The sequence below is a fragment of the Phacochoerus africanus genome, chromosome 15 (genome assembly GCF_016906955.1).
Source record: "Phacochoerus africanus isolate WHEZ1 chromosome 15, ROS_Pafr_v1, whole genome shotgun sequence".
In the NCBI taxonomy this organism is placed as follows: domain Eukaryota; kingdom Metazoa; phylum Chordata; class Mammalia; order Artiodactyla; family Suidae; genus Phacochoerus; species Phacochoerus africanus.
Genome location: NC_062558.1, coordinates 359,150 through 376,018, shown reverse-complemented (window position 1 = coordinate 376,018; position 16,869 = coordinate 359,150). Strand labels below are relative to the sequence as shown.

The 16,869-nt window shown below is 41.6% G+C and overlaps 1 protein-coding gene across 2 annotated transcripts in view; it reads right to left on the bottom strand.

Annotated features, from left to right (window-relative positions):
• Positions 1-7,561: 7,561 nt before the first annotated feature.
• Positions 7,562-16,869, bottom strand: part of SPIN1 (spindlin 1) — a 66,717-nt gene continuing 57,409 nt past the window's right edge. Inside the window, exons 5-6 of one of the 2 annotated variants that reach the window (XM_047760054.1) lie at positions 14,973-15,206; positions 7,562-11,105 (exon numbers count right to left, since the gene is read on the bottom strand). In XM_047760054.1, the coding sequence (XP_047616010.1) occupies positions 10,906-11,105; positions 14,973-15,206 (434 nt within the window). In that variant the 3' untranslated portion in view covers positions 7,562-10,905. The remainder of the gene's footprint in view (positions 11,106-14,972; positions 15,207-16,869) is intronic. The other variant, XM_047760055.1, reaches the window with a different exon arrangement.

The window sequence follows — 16,869 nt, the reverse complement described above, 5'->3', positions numbered from 1 at the left end:
GAAATGCCACGTGCTGGTCACCTGAGCAACCTGGAAAACACAATCACAAAAGTTCAAACAAAAATCACACTATAGGGAGTTCCCGTCGTGGCGCAGTGGTTAACGAATCCGACTAGGAAGCATGAGGTTGCAGGTTTGATCCCTGGCCTTGCTCAGTGGGTTAACGATCCAGCGTTGCCGTGAGCTGTGGTGTTAGGTCGAAGACGCGGCTCAAATCTGGCATTGCTGTGGCTCTGGCGTAGGCCAGCAGCTACAGCTCCGATTAGACCCCTAGCCTGGGAACCTCCATATGCCGCGGGAGTGGCCCAAGAAATGGCAAAAAAAAAAAAAAAAAAAGAAAGAAAAAAAAAATCACACCATGGGAGTTCTGGAACGTGGTGCAGTGGAAACGAATCCAACTAGGAACCATAAGCTTGCGGTTTGATCTCTGGTCTTGCTCAGGGGCTTAAGGATCCAGCGTTGCCATGAGCTGTGTGGTATAGACATGGCTCCGATTCCAGGTTGCTGTGGCTGTGGTGTAGGCCTGCAGCTGTGGCTCCAATCAGACCCCTAGCCTGGGACCCTCCATATGCCGCAAGTGAGGCTCTAAAAAGGAAAAAAAAAAAAAAAATCGCATCATTTCCACGGTTCTGAAACCTTAAGAATAAGATTCTTAATGACATAAAACTTAATCTGGCGGCTTAAAACAGGAAGATCTAGGTCAAGAGCATTAGAAAAAAATGCACTGCCTCACCATCCCTGAGATACAGCCTTGTTAAATATTAAAACACAAAATGCTGTGACTTTTAACTAGCCTCTAAGATCCAAGACGGTAAGTCTCAAAGTGTGCACAAAATTACTTAGGGGTAGGGGAGGAGTGCTTCCATGAGTGAGTTTCCTGAGCAGCAACTTTAGTCTGCATCAAGCCCAGGAATCTGCATTTTTAATAACCCTCACATTCTCACACTGCACTCAGACACCAGCCTACAAGGGGTTCCTGTAACAATTTACCAGTCTAATGAACATTCTTAAAGACCACCCATTTCCGATGATTAACAAAATTAATGTGCAATAAATTCCTATGTTTTAGTTCTCTAACCCCTTTCTGCTCCAGGAGTAATAAGTTAATGGTGAGTCACAAGCACAAGGGTAGAAGGTCAGAAGAACAGGTAAGAAAAACCACCTTTTAAAGATAGAAGATAGTAACTGAATCTTCTGGAAAGGCTTATCACTATTATTTAATGTTATTTATATTCTATGGCCTCAGCCATGGCATATGGAAGTTCCCAAGCCAGGGACTAAATCCAACCAGTGGCTGTGATTTACACTGCATCTGCGGTAATGCTGGATCCTTTAACCCACTTCCCCTGGCCAGGGATCAAACCTGCACTGCAGCACTGACCCAGGCCGATGCAGATTCTTAAGCCACTGTGTCACAGCAGGAACTCCTAGAATATTTTAAGTTAAAATAAGACATAGAAATTGGGACAAAGGTACTGTGCATTTTTCTGAAAGTACTAATAACATGAAATGTCACCTTGCAATTCGTGCTAAAACTATAGGATAAGGTAGGCATAAAACCTGAGAAGCAGCAGGTCTAACAGCCCAACCAGATAAATCCTGACCACAGCCAAAGGGATCCTGCCTCACAGAAAGAGGCTGGGTAGAAATAGCCTAGCCCTGGTGGGTCCCAGCGTATTACTGCTCGGTTGGTCAATGGCTGGCTGGGCGAATTTTGACTATACACTGAGAAAACGGTGCGGTTTACATTTAACTTGGCTTTCTCCTCCTAAAAGCATAGGACGTCACTCTGTGGTGTCAGAACTAAAATGCTTGAATGGCAGCCATCGGATGTGCGCTCCTCCACGGGGTGTAATGGCGTAGCAGGGAGGATACTGGTTAGCAACGAACGCCTTCATCAGCTTAACGTTCACCTTCCAAAGCCCAGACGTAGTTGTTGGTAGAAGGCACCTCACCAAACCAGGTGAGCAGTGGGAAGCCTGCGATATAATAATACTTAGAACAGACACGAGCTTGTTGCTACCCAAAATTACCTTGCTAGCTTAAATGCAGTATAGATTATCACTTATTCTGAAGCATTTTTTGTAATTAAAAAAAAAACAAAGAAACCCCTCCAAAACCAAAATATTTCCTAAGTGCTTTAAAGAAACAGGAAATCATAGTGTTATTCAGGATTAACAAATTAGAAGCTCAGAGGTGTTTACAAAATAATCATGCAAAGAAAGAAACTGAGCACAGAGATATTTTAAAATAGAGAACAGAGACCACACTCCGTAATTCCTACTCAGGGCTAATTCTATCAGGCCTTGTGAATTTATCCTGCGAAGTTCAGCTGCTGTATCACACAGGATCCTAAAACTCCCCAAGTCATAACCACCATATAGCTTCAAATACTGGCGAGTTTTTTCCCACATGATAGTGACAACGAGTTCCCGTCATGGCGCAGTGGTTAACGAATCCGACTAGGAACCATGAGGTTGCGGGTTCGATCCCTGGCCTTGCTCAGTGGGTTAAGGATCCAGTGTTGCCGTGAGCTGTGGTGTAGGTCCCAGACGTGGCTCGGATCCCACGTTGCTGCGGCTGTCATGTAGGCTGGCGGCTAGAACTCCAATTGGACCCCTAGCCTGGGAACCTCCATATGCCGCGGGTGCTGCCCTAAAAAGACAAAAGACCAAAAATAAAAACAGAAAAAGTAAATAGAGCAGCTGGCTTTACTTAGCATTGTGGGACCAATGTTAAATATCTGTATCAGAAATTAATGATGGGATGTCAAACTACTAAGGTGAAAGACCTGTAAATCCCTGCCCTTCCCCGCCATAAAATCAACTTTTAAAACTTCTCCAAAGAGGGACCAATTTCAGATTATGTTAGAGAAAAAAATAAAAAAGGGTAGTGATTAGAGACACAGTGCATCAAGACCTCATGATATAAATTCCCTTTTAGGCGGCAAAGCATTCTGAGAGTGGACTTGTTGTTTAAATCTTTCTGAACAGGGCCACTGGCTGACACTGTTAACTCTAGCACCACATTTCACAAAAGCACTAAGGTGGCAGGCAGTTCAGTGTTCATGACCCCTGTGACAACATGAGTACAAGACACAGATGCGGACTTTTATTCATGAAGGTTAGCTTAACAGTCTACTTCCCAGTATGATAAATGGAAAATGTGGGACATCCCACTCACCTTCCAACAGCGCTTTTCACAATTTTCACCTATGCCTGGAGATCCTAGTGCTCTGAAAAAACATACAAATGGAAATCTTCCCGACTGACGGTGTATGATGATAAATGAAACTGCTGTGGAATTAATAGATCTCAAAGATCTTAAAGTCAAAGCAAAACACAAGTCCTTAAATGAAAGAGTTGCTGTCTGTGTAAGGCCCTGCCACCCAAGGAAATGCCAGCATGAAGGTGATTCATCCCCTCTGCATCAGGCTCAGGTTTGTATCAGGTCCAGTGTCACAGAAACTCACAGGCATCTTCTGAGTGAGAAGGGCAGGATTCTCCCCATTTACAGAGGAGGAAAATAAGTTAGGAAGGCTAAATAATTTGCCTAAGATCACACTGATACGAAGTGGGCAACCAGGAGTTCCCGTCGTGGCGCAGTGGTTAACGAATCCGACTAGGAACCATGAGGTTGCGGGTTTGGTCCCTGCCCTTGCTCAGTGGGTTAACGATCCGGCGTTGCCGTGAGCTGTGGTGTAGGTTGCAGATGCGGCTCGGATCCCACGTTGCTGTGGCTCTGGCGTAGGCTGGTGGCTACAGCTTCGATTCAACCCCTAGCCTGGGAACCTCCATATGCCGCGGGAGCGGCCCAGAAAATAGCAACAACAACAACAACAAAAAAAAGACAAAAAAAAAAAGTGGGCAACCAGAACTCAAGAGATTTGGCTCTTCTTTCCTTTTTCTTTTTCTTTTTTTTTTTTTCAGTAGGGCCGCAGTTGTGGCACATGAAGTTCCCAGGCTAGGGGTGGAATCATGAGCTGCAGCTATCAGCCTACACCACAACCACAGCCAGATCCAAGCCACGTCTGCAACCCACACTGCAGCTCGTGGTAACGCTGGAGCCTTAACTCTCTGAGTGAGGCCAGGGATCCAAACTGCATCCTGATGGATACTAGTCGGGTTTGTTTCCACTGAGTTACAATGGGAACTCCCTGGTTCTTCTTTCAATGATCTTTTTAGTACACTAAATTTATGTAGCCCTTTTATATAAAAAATAGAGAATATTATTTTTAACTAGTCTTAGAAAAATTAAAAAAAAATTAGTCTCTGTCAAAAATAACGAACTATGGGAGTTCCCATGGTGGCGCAGCGGAAATGAATCCGACTAGGAACCATGAGGTTTCGGGTTCGATCCCTGGCCTCACTCAGCGGGTTAAGGAGCCAGTGTTGCCGTGAGCTGTGGTATAGGTTGCAGACACGGCTCGAATCCTGCGTTGCTGTGGCTCTGGTGTAGGCCAGCAGCAACAGCTCCGATTAGACCCCTGGCCTGGGAACCTCCATATGCTGCAGGTGCAGCCCTAAAAAAAAAATAATAATAATAATAATGCCCTATCATTTTACCCAATCAAATCCTACATCATATAAAAAAGATCACACATGACCAAGTTCACAAGGTTCACAAGGTTGGTTCAACATATGTAAATCAATGTCATACACTATATTAACAAGAGAAGTCAAAAACCACAGAATCATCTCAATAGATGCAAAAATAATGCTCCATCCGTAACATTTCTTTTCCAGTGTAAGCCCAACTAGTTCTCTTGTGGCACAGCAGGTTAAGGATGTGGCACAGCGGGTTAAGGATCTGGCACTGTGTAGCATGGATGGCTGCTGTGGTGTGTGTTTGATCCCTGGCCTGGGAACTTCTGCACCACGTGGGTGCAGCAAAAAAAAAAAAAAAAAAAAAGAAAGAAAGAAAAAAAAAAGCCACTGTTACCAGGGAGAACTCTTCCTTGTTTCTCTAGTGTGAATGCCAACAGTGCACAAGTAGTTGCTACCAGATTTCTCATAAATCCTTTAGGAGACAAATTCAAGGCAAAAGCTTTAAAGCTGCTTTCACTATCTATATTTGAAGACAATACAGAAAGCTAAATTTCAATCCAGCTGTTAACTCCTCATGTGAAAAGGACAGAAGAAAGGTCTCCTTTTCACACCATAATCTGCTTCGGTTCCAAAATGATGACACAGAATTTTAAAGTCACATGTAACGTGCCAATCCTATACAGGACCTTTAGATAGTTGACGTGATGCTTGAAGCTCTTAGGTTCCCAGGGAGCATGAATTTCAAAGCGTAAGTCGAGAGGAATGAAGGAGGATGACGATCAAAGAGGAAGCAGGAATGTGCCTGCAGTGCGGATGGCAGCCTACTCACCTATTGTTAACAGCCAATGTAAAAAAGAGATGCATGGAAAAGGCCCACACTTCCGCGTCACCATCGCCAGAGCTGACAGGAATCAACTCGCCACCTGGTCCAGTGCCCTCACGTAAAAATTAAGCAGAAAGAATGCAATGTCATTTTTAGGCAAAATGATGTGCTAAGGCAATGCCTCCAAACCATCTGCCACCAGGTTACCAAAACCTAGAAGTCTTATGGCTAATATAAGGGCAGAGACTAAGAATGTTCTAAGAAATAGTTCACAGGCTCACCTAATTCTCAGAAACTCATCAGCCTAAAAACTTAACATATGTATATATGATATAGGACAAACTAATTATTATAAAAATTAGGTATTAGAACAAGAAGTCCAGGCTTTGTAAGACCTAATGGCATGTTTAAAGTGTCTTTGAAATATAAAATAGTATCTACATTCTTTTCATTTTCTTTGGCTTTTTAGGGCCACACCTTCGGCATATGGAGGTTCCCAGGCTAAAGGTCGAATTGGAGCTGCAGCTGCCGGCCTACACCGCATCCACAGCAACGCCAGATCCGAGCCACGTCTGCAGCCTACACCACAGCTCATGGCAATGCCAGGTCCTTAACCCACTGAGCGAGGCCAGGAATTGAACCCGCAATCTCATGGTTCCTAGTTGGATTCTTTTCCACTGCACCACGATGGGAACTCCAGTATCTACATTCTTGTGATGTAAATTATTTAAATTGTTGCAGTATAATTTCTCTCCAAAATAAAATGTATTTATTTTTTGAGAAAAAAAGTGACTTTGGGTTTTAAGTCTCACTATAAAGAGACATAGATTTCTACCGCCTAGTGACCTAATGTAAAACCTTTTATTATACAATTTGGAAATAAAACACTCTGCTATCAACTTATGAAATAAGGCTACAAAAAATCATCCAGAGAAATTATTTGACTGTAGACTATCAAATCAAGTCATTCCACTGAAATAATTTAATTCTGCAGCATTAACACAGCAGCTCGGAGCCTGGGCCCAGCACTAGAGTCTGAGTCCCGAGGACTCTGTGATCCTGGACGCGGCCCTCGCCCCACATCTTCTGCATCAAAATGTGGAGAAAGCGCATCGTGCCTTCCTCACAGGATTAAGCATGCAGTAACGGTGGAAAGCGCTTGACAAGGAACTCATTAAGCACTTTTGCTAGTGCTTTATTGGTGACGCTTTTACTGTCACAGAGCTGTGACTGCCGAGAGAAGAAACAATGGAAAGCAAGCCCGTGCCCACAACTGTCCAATAGCGGTGACTGCTCTAGACCCGTTCTTCAGTTTACAAACAGCAGTAAGCAGCTGCCGAATTTAGGCTAACTTGCCCTGTCCTCTCAGGGTACACCTTCGATACTGCAATGAGTGATTTACCTTCAGGAGGAGGACTTTAAGATCGAGCCCACGGTGAATGCCTGTGGTTCCCTGTTCATCACCAGTTTGCGGCTCCTCCAACCAGAGCCTGAGAGGTGGCCCTGCAGCCCCTTGGCCATGACCTTGGCAGGGACCCTGCAGCTGCCGTGCCAAGACCAGCCTTCCCAGCCACTCTGGCCAGCAGGAAAGGCAACCTGTCCCATTCTAGCTTTAACCACAAGATCCTTGGGCCAAACAGGGGAATACTGAAAATCCATCTACTTCAGGGCAGGCACACCATAAACTCTACTTTTCCCCTCATTGATTAGACTATCTAGCTACGAAGATCAAACACAGAGTACAGATAGTTCTCAGTTCTACCTAGATTTCTTTGTCCTTGGTATTGAAAATGGAGTTTTCTTCACTAAGGAATTTCACCAATAATAAGAAGAGCAATATATAATTTAGCAAGATTCGAAATACACATTATTTAACTACTTAAAACAATTCGTTTAAGTTTAAAATTTTATGATAAATTAAAATTTAACTCATGGATGGCTAATCACAAAGTTGAACATTTTGGACCGTATAATCATACATTGGGGCTATTGAGTACTGCCCCCATTCTTTTCAGGTACTGATTATCATTCAAATAAAAATTCTAACTCTTTCTGTTCCTTATATTTACATTTGATGAAAAGGCGAGAAAAAGTTACTTAAAATCTTCAAGTAAAACTTCAAAACCTTTTTTTCAGAAAAGCAGGTTTAACATCACATTTTGCTCATAAGCACAAAATTTACAGTCAAAAGTTGCACATAAAGGGTTTATTTTAAATGTTTTAAGGATAGGATAGAGTTACATCATAATTATAAAAATTACTTACAGAATTAACAGATTTATATTGTTTATACTTCTAAATGCAGAGAACAGGGAACTGTCTACACATTGTATAAAATAAAATTAAAATTAAAAATGAATTCAAGCTTGAAAGATGAGGTCATTTACCTAATTTTAAAATGCGAACACGAAGACCTCTGAACTATACACATTCGTTCAAACTGCACTAATGGTGGAAAATACAAAAAGCGCAGCATTTCCAAGGAACCACAGACATTTTGACCATAATTACTTTTTTTTATAATAATTGTTCCTGTTTTGTCTTTGGAGAACTTTCTTTGCTTTTCTTTTCTTTTTTAAGACAATCAGCTTAAGAATGTTTTCAGGCACTACAATTTGTGACAATCAGAACAGTCTCCTAATGGGTCCATGGCGTTCAGAGATTCAAGCCCAATGCACTTCGGGGTTTGGCACATAAAACAATAATAGAAATGAAATCTGGTTTAGAAGCAACTGTGATCGTTTTAAGAATGCACAGTCCCTTCAAATGCTGCATGACATACACAACTGGAAAATCACCTCCTGTTGGCACTACATTTGCTTCACCAGTGCATTTTTATCCTACAACCACTAAAACAGCACAGTTAAGCAAATATACAGAAACTGAAAACAAATAAAAACAAAGATCGAAAACAAAAAACCTAAATATATTTAACATGCAATTTTAGTTAGTTAACATTGAACATTCTACTTAGAATAGAGCATGCAAAAAAGGATGGTCTGCTTTTAAGGTTTTCCTTTGAAGCTTTACATGGCAGCCAGACATCACACACGCACACACACGACACAATAATACTATAGCAGGTCAATGAGAAAGGCCAATACATTTTATACAGAGATTCATGTCTTGTGTTGTCACAAGTCCCATGATAATTTTGGAAATTAATGTTGTATTCCTAGAACAAGGAACCAACATTCAGATATCAGGAAAATGCAAGCAACGCATGCAGATCTGAAACATGAGCCTAAACGAAGCCTGAAATACTCGGCTAGGGAGCAGAGTTAGTCACGGCATCAGGAAGTGTGGTTTAAGCCACCAAAAGAAAAAAGAATGGGGGGAAAAAAAACAAAAACAATAACAAAAAACCCCTTCCCCTTCCTTCAACCTTAAAGGCAATAAATGGAACAATGATTAAAATAATTATGATACTAATCAAATGTCACATTCATCTAGAGAGTGGCAGATCACGTGGTATGAAAAGCTGCTGAAGACACTTGCAGAAAAACCACAATGCAAGTCATTAAGTAATGCCAGAAATGTTTCAACTGACCCAACCCTCAGGATCCCTCCAAAGGACTTGGTTTTCAGCCTTAAGTCACTGCGCCCTGGTCATGCTGTGCACACTGGACACGCTCTCTCTAGGCCTCACACACTGTGTGGGCTCGGGGAGTTGGGCCTGGCCTTGAGATTCACATGCAGGGACTCTTACAAGAGCCACCAGGAGAAGAGGTGACAGATCTGCAGCATGACACTTCTTCCAAGCACAGGAGGAACGTCTCAGACCTGGGCACTCACTACATGGAGCAGCTCACCCCTGGCTGCTCTCGGTGAGGCGGTGGGCACACGGCAGAGAACCAGGTGCAGTTCTTACATGGTGCACGAGGTTACCAGCCACCAGCACGACAAAGCACAGCCTTCCTGAAGGCGAAAATGGGCATCACCAAGCCACGCATAGCATGGCCTCCAAACTACAGAATCTCTATTACCAAGAACAGCCATGACAGAGGTCACACCTCTGGTGATTCACAGCATATGCATTTAGCTTTCTGCCTGGTTTGACAAACCACCATTCTCCCAGCTTTCAGGCTGCCAGGGATCGTCCAAAACACAGCGACAGGCGGACGTTCTGCTGCTGAACGAGCCACTTCTGCAGTTCTATTTGCGTTAAAAAACAACCTTGCAGGAATAGGCCAGGGAAGGATTCAGTGGCCAAGGGCTGCTGTCTGTCACACTCACGAGTCAGAGCAGGTGACTGACCCTGACCCATTAAACGGAATGAATCCATACCAACAGCACACCATGAGCAAGAACATACAGCACCACAAAAGGTGTCAGGAGATTTAAGCTGTTATTCATCTGGATATTCTTTGTGGGGAAAAGCCGAGGGGAAAAAGCTTTCTGACCATAATCATATATCAGTAATAATAGTAATAAAAATAAAGGTCTCCCAGCTAACTTGTAAATAGGCAACAACTTAAATTTCTACTATAAAAGCACTATGTTCTTCCAGGAACTTACCAAATACACACAAACCACTGATGTACTGTTGCCCTTTAAATCCGTGTACTGAAATCCAGATTACTAATTTGTACAAATAATGGACCAAATGTGCCATCTAAAATATACCTGCATTATATTATGTGGACCAAGTACCTGGGCTTTGTTTAAAAAAAAAAAAATATGATAAAAAATGTAAACAAAAAACTGTACAAAGCTTAGAATTAAAGGCAGCCTTTCACCCAGATTTTTAACTGTTTTGTAAAATTCTAATGTGGGTCATTAACTGTTCACAAGTGATTCATGTTTGAATTTACGGTTTAAAGCCCCCAGAGTGAAATTAAGCTCTGAACTTCTAACCCTCAAAACAAGCTGAATGTCCCTATGTACTTCCTGTGCCCAAATTTAATTTTAAATAAACAGCAGTAATATACTAGATATGAATAATTTGGGTCAAGCGCTCCTGTTAAACTGGAGTAAATTATTTAACCCCCACCCCAATCCCCAAAGAAAGGACTGCCAATGAAGTGTGTGTGTGTGTGTGTGTGTGTGTGCGTGTGTGTGCGCGCGTGTGTATACACACATCTATGTGTGTGTATATATATACACTACATATGTATACACACAGATATAGATAGGTAGATATAGATACATATATATCTCAAAAAAGGCAATAACAAAAATACCAAACTATGCTTGCATTGTGGCAGCAGAATAAGAGTGTTAAAAGTGAAGAGGAAAGTGGATAAGATCTATTACAGTTTTAAATGACTATGATACTAGCTTAACTTTTACCAGACTTGCCTGTAACTCCCTTCCAGACAGACAGACTTCTTTTAAGAGGAAGGAGTTCCTTACACAAAATGCTTTGTGTTCACATAAATCTGTACTATTCAGAACAAAACCAGTTCTGCTGGCAGAGATTGTGGGTTCGCAGGGACATTTAAGCTTTCATTAAACTGGAAAGCAATCAAGTCTTTATGTCTACAAATTATACATTTAATAGTTCCACAAATTTGGCAAAGTTCATGATGACATCTAGGATGTTTTCACCAAATCGTAGACATAAATATGGAAATCATCATCAAACTTGATGAAATAGACAGATGGTTTGGCTTCTACTTGATGAATGACCATGCCAGTCCTTTTAGAGCCATCTTCTTTGGCATATTCCACTTGTTTGCCTACCAGGCTGTCCACAACTTCTCCTGGTTCCCTTTCTGCTGGAGGTGAATCATCTGTATTTAAAAGGAGGGGAAAAAAGAATTGAGAGTCAATTTTTAGATACACACCAACTATTTGAATAATTTTTTAAAAAATGTTTTTAGGAGTTCCCATCTTGGCTCAGCAGGTTACGAACCCAACTGGTATCCATGGGAATGCAGGTTTGATCCCTGGCCTTGCTCAGGGGGTTCAGGGCCTAGTGTTGCTGTGAGCAATGATGTAGGTCACAGACAGGGCTTGCATCTGGCATTGCTGTGGCTGTGCAGTAGGCTGGCAGCTGCAGCTCAGATTAGACTCCTAGCCTGGAAACTTCCATATGCTGCAGGTACGGCCCTAAAAAGCAGAGAAAAAAGAAAGAAAGAAAATAGTTTTTAATATCCGGAATTCATCTGGATTTTCTAACCAAGATTTCTGCAAACTTTTCCTTCAACGGGCCAGACAATAAATTTGTTAAGATTGAGACCGTACGGTCTCTGTACCAACTACTCAGCTGTCAGTGTCACATGACAGCAGCCACAGATGATGTACAAATGACTGGTGTGGCGGTGTGCCAATAAAGCTTTATTTACAAAAACAGTGTGGGGACCCCCAAGATCTAGACATGCCAATGATTTTAAAAATCATAACCAGAAATTCCTTTGGCTCAATATTTAATTACAGCCATAATTACCTACAGAGGTAAGGACTAAAAGAAGGAAAGAGCTAAGAAATAAAACTAAATACAGTTGACCCTTGCACAACAGGGTTTTGAACTGCACGGGTCCGTTTATAAAGAGATTTTTTTCAATCATAAATACAAGACCTGCGGTTGGTTAAATTCACGGATGCAAAGGAATGCAGATTACAAAGGGCTGACCATAAATTACATGCAAATGTAACTCTGCAGAAGACAGCCTCCCAAACCGCACTTGTTCAAGAGTAAGTTGTAATTGGTACGTGAACTCCATCCTCAGACCAATTACAACAGAATCTTGCAGGGTGGCTGAGGCACCTGCATTTCTCAAAAGGTCCCCAAGAAAATCCAAGTGTTAGAAAACACTGTCTGCCCTCTGACCTAGCAAGAACTCTGTAAATTCCAGGGATACACATAAAATGAGAGCAAACCATCACTGCCAACAACAAAGAAACAATGTACAAAAGGGGGCAGAGCCAAGAGGGGATAGAGCGCTAGGTCATTACAATTCTATTTTAAGAAACCCCTTACAGGTCCTGAATAACTCAAGCTCTTTTCCATGTAACAGAGAGCCTTCAAGGGGGACCATCAGGTATCCTGTTTGACCAAGACAGTCCATGCTATGCCAGTGGTGCTGGAACAATGCTTAGCAGTGCACCCTTTTATTTTCACACGTATTCCAGCCTGGACCATATCGTGTATTCATATTAATTGCAGTTTGCCTCTTTCATTACAAGACATCCTCACTGAATGACAGAATCCAAACCCTGCTACCTGATCTCACATAACACAAATAAAACACTCGAGCAGAGTATCAGAGAAGTAAAGAGGAAATCTAAGCTGGACTCTTCTTTCGAGCAGCAGCATCAGACCACCACACCTCCACTGTACTTCGTGTACAAAGGAATCCCTGATGTGACTGCCACCCGTTTCACAGTAACCATGAATGAAGAAGAAAGGGACTCAAAAAGAGGCCACAGCAGAGCTCCTTCTATCAGAACAGCACCACTGTTTGTAATGGTAAATGAGTTTCCTTACCACTCAAACCAATAGAGTGAGAGGATTAAGACACAGTTGGGAGAGACAATGGGTAATACGCAAATGACCTCACACTTTCTATGATCAAGTCAGTAGTACTTACTTTGGATATTTGTTTATAAGATAAAAGTAACTTTGTATAGGTTGGAGAAATGCTTTTAAGGAATGCTCTCATCATCAAATTCCTACCTTTCCATCATACATTTGTAACAAATATACAAAACTTAAACAACAACAACAAAAAAGTAGAAAGGGCCAAAAGAGCACAAGTAAGTTCACTGAGTGGCTTGTTCAAAGGAAGATCTAAAAAAGGGGGAGGTGTGGTGGGGATGACGTCCCACTGCTAATACATCCAGTGTCTGTCACCTGCCGCATCTGCGCCGGGCAGGAATCCAAGGAATCCATGCGTTTGAGGAAAAGCTACTGAGCTCTTTTAAAACAAACAAAAAACAGGCTTACCTCAAACTGAAACTCAGGAAAATAATTCTATTTACAATAGCCATCAAAAGGAAGAAAACACTTAAGAATATATTTAAGAAGTATAAAACTTAAACACTCTGCAAACTTCTGAACGTTGCTGGTAGAAATTTTTACATCTCAACAAATGAAAAAACATCCATGCAATGGCTTCATGCTGGTAAGACGGCAGTACTCTGACAGACTGATCTAGATATTCAACACAATGCCTAACAGAATCTCAGCTGACTTCTTTATAAAAATTGATACGGTGATTCTAAAACTCACATGAAATTGCAAAGAACAGCCAAAACAATTCTGAAAAAGAAGACAGGAGGGTCACAATCTTGATTTCAAAACGTGTTACCAAGCAATGTCATCAAGTGGAGTATTGGCACTATGTACATATGGGCAAATGGAATACGATGTAAAGTTCAGAAATATCGCTACATATCCACAATCAACTCATCTTCATCAAGGATACCAAAACCATCCAGCGGGGAAAGAACAGTCTTTTCGAAAAACGGTGCTCAGACAACTGGCCTGCCACCTGCAAAAGAATGAAGCTGGACCCTGATACATCAGAAACAAAAACTAACTCAACATGTTATCAACGATCCAAATGTAAGAGTTGAAGACCCACATTTAAGAGCTAAAACTACAAGACTTTTAGGAGAAACCATAGAGGTAAATTTTCATAACCTTGGATTTCGCAAGAGATTAGATATGACACCAAAACATACGCAACAGAAGGAAAAACAGATAAACTGGATTTCAACAAAATTAAAAACCTTTGTACTTCAAAGAATACTATCAAGAGACAACCCAGAGAATAAAAGAAAGCACTTGTACCTAGAATACTGACTCCTACAGCTCACTAATAGGAAGACAACACAACTGAAAAACAGGCAAAGGACATAAATGGACATTTCTCCAAACAAGATACACAAATAACACATGGCCAATAACACATGAAAAGATACTTGAAGTATTTAGTCATCAAGAAAGAAAAAAGAGAACCAAAACCACAATGAGATATCATTTCACTACCTAATGGATGGCTCAATCAAAAAAGTCAAGTGACAGTAAGTGTTGGTAAGACTGTGGAGAAAGCAGAACCCTCATACACTGTTGGTGAGAATGCATATGGTGCAGTCACTTTGAACACTAGTCTGGCAGTTCCTAAAGGATTCAACACAGGTGACCACTATGCCCCATCAATTCCACTCTAGGCATATATCCAAGAGACCTGAAAACAAATGTTCATTCAGAAACTTGTACACAAATATTTATAGTAGCATTCTTCCTAAGAGCCAAAAAGTGGTAAAAAAAAATCCAGAAGTCCGTCAACAGATAAACGAATAAACAAAACAGAGTATATCCATATAATGGAGTTGCATTTGGCCATTAAAAGAAATTTAACTACTGACACACGCTACAACATGGATGAGCCTTGAAAATACTGAATAAAAACAGCTAGCTGCAAAGGACCCCATATTATATACATTCCATCAGATGAAGGTCCAAACCAGGGAAAGTAAGTTATTCTTGGCAAAAGGGTGAAAATTTTCACAACCTATGCTTGGTGCTTGACTAAAATAATAATTACTTACCCCTAATTTTTCAACATTTTAAAATGTATCTGCATGAGAGTTAATCAAGCATCTTGTTCTAAAATTCAAATGTTTTGTAGAAGTTGTCCGTCTGTACTTACTAGAATCAGGCATGATGCGAAGATCGCCTTCTTTATAATCATCTAAGAGCTGGTACATGTATAGGACAGGATCTTTTTCATAGGTGATGTAAAACCACGTGTTCATGATGGGAGCGCGCGCCAAGACCATTCCCCTCCACTCGTCTTTAGAGCCATCCTCGGTCTCAAACATGTGCTCCACTGCCTTGCCAATCATTGTGTCTGCTAGGTGTGCGTCACTGATTCGAGATGTTGCTGGGGACAAAGAAGCAAGCAATGATTTACAAACGGTTTTACTAAATAAACATGTACTGTGAAGACTAAACCTATTCAAGGAAACAACTCTGAAATACACGTCAGGCATCAGAATCACCTGGAGGGCTTTAAGGACAACCACCAAACTCATGTTGCTGGCTTAGTCAAAGTGGACCTGACAGAACTATTTATTTTGTCCCAAGCCAGTGACTGAGAGAATCTGCTTTCTTTCTTTTTATTTTTCTGAATTCATCTGCTCTTGGTACTGCATCTAAATTAAAACTTTTACTTGGTGGGTTGTCTTGGCCACACTGGCGGCATGTGGAAGTTCCTGGACCAGGGATCACACCTGCACCATCCAGCAGTGACAATGCTGGATCCTTAAACCGCTGCACCACAGGACAACGCCAAAACTTCAGGCTGTTTACTCAAGGTATAAAGTGCTTTGTTTTTAAAACAGGTAATTACTTTAAATTATAAGATTATAAACTTAAAAAATAGTACTGTCTCCATCCACCCTTTACCCATCTTCCCTTTATATTACTATCTTATATAACCACTGATCATTTATTATAACCAAGACATAAACTTTTTACTCTTGAGCCTACAACCTATTTTCCACAGCAATCAGAGGGATCTTTGTGGCAGTTATACCAAATTGTTTGCTCACTTGCTTAAAATATTCTAGCACTTTCCTTTCATAATTCAAGTAACAAACTGACTCTCCCAAATCCACAGCCCTTCAGCCATAATCCCCTGCATCCCTCTGCCCTCCTGTTCACTCTTCCTGACTGCCTACACCTCAGCAACAAGGGCATCCTCTCCTGGGATACCCTTGGGCTGACTACAGCCCTGCATCCCCAGGGGCAGACTCTTCCTGAGAAGGTATCTCCCAGAGGCTCTCCAGGACCACCCCAACGAAAACAGGCCAAACCATCAGTCACCTCACTCAGTTTTATTTCTTAAAGACACCTACAATTATCTGTGTTACCTTGTTTTATATATTTATCTACTTGCTTTCAGCCTGCACACAGTGATGGAAGCAGAGGGCTTTCCCATCTTGTTTCCAATACTGAGGTCACAGGGGTTCAGCGTTTGTTGTACGAATTAATTATTTCAGAGGAGAGCAGGTTGTTCCAGAGATGGTCAGTGTGGTTAGGAGCATATAGCCCCAGCCCCCAACTCCCACTGGTGTATCAATAGCCCCCTGCAGTCCTGCTCTACATTCCTTAAGGATGTAGGCAAAAAATTACTAGTTTTTCTTTTTTACTACTGGAAAAATTACAGAGAATCCTGATTGTAAGGTTTCTCCAGTCCCCATGTTTTAAACAACTATCTTTTTTAAAAAGTTAGCGCTTCTTACTCATTCCTAAGTGCTTCCATTTTTATCAAAATTCAAAGCAACAAAGATTAGAATTTCATGGTAAAGATACTGCCATCCAATTTTATCAGAAGGACACTCTGAACACATATGGTGGGGGAGTTCCCACCGTGGCTCAGCAGAAAGGAATCTGACCAATACATCCATGAGGATGCAGGTTCGATCCCTGGCCTTGCACAGTGGGTAAGGCTTTGCTGTGAGCTGTGGGGTAGGTCGCAGATATGGCTCGGATCCCGTGTTGCTGTGGCTGTGGTATGAGCCAGCAGCTACAGCTCCAATTCG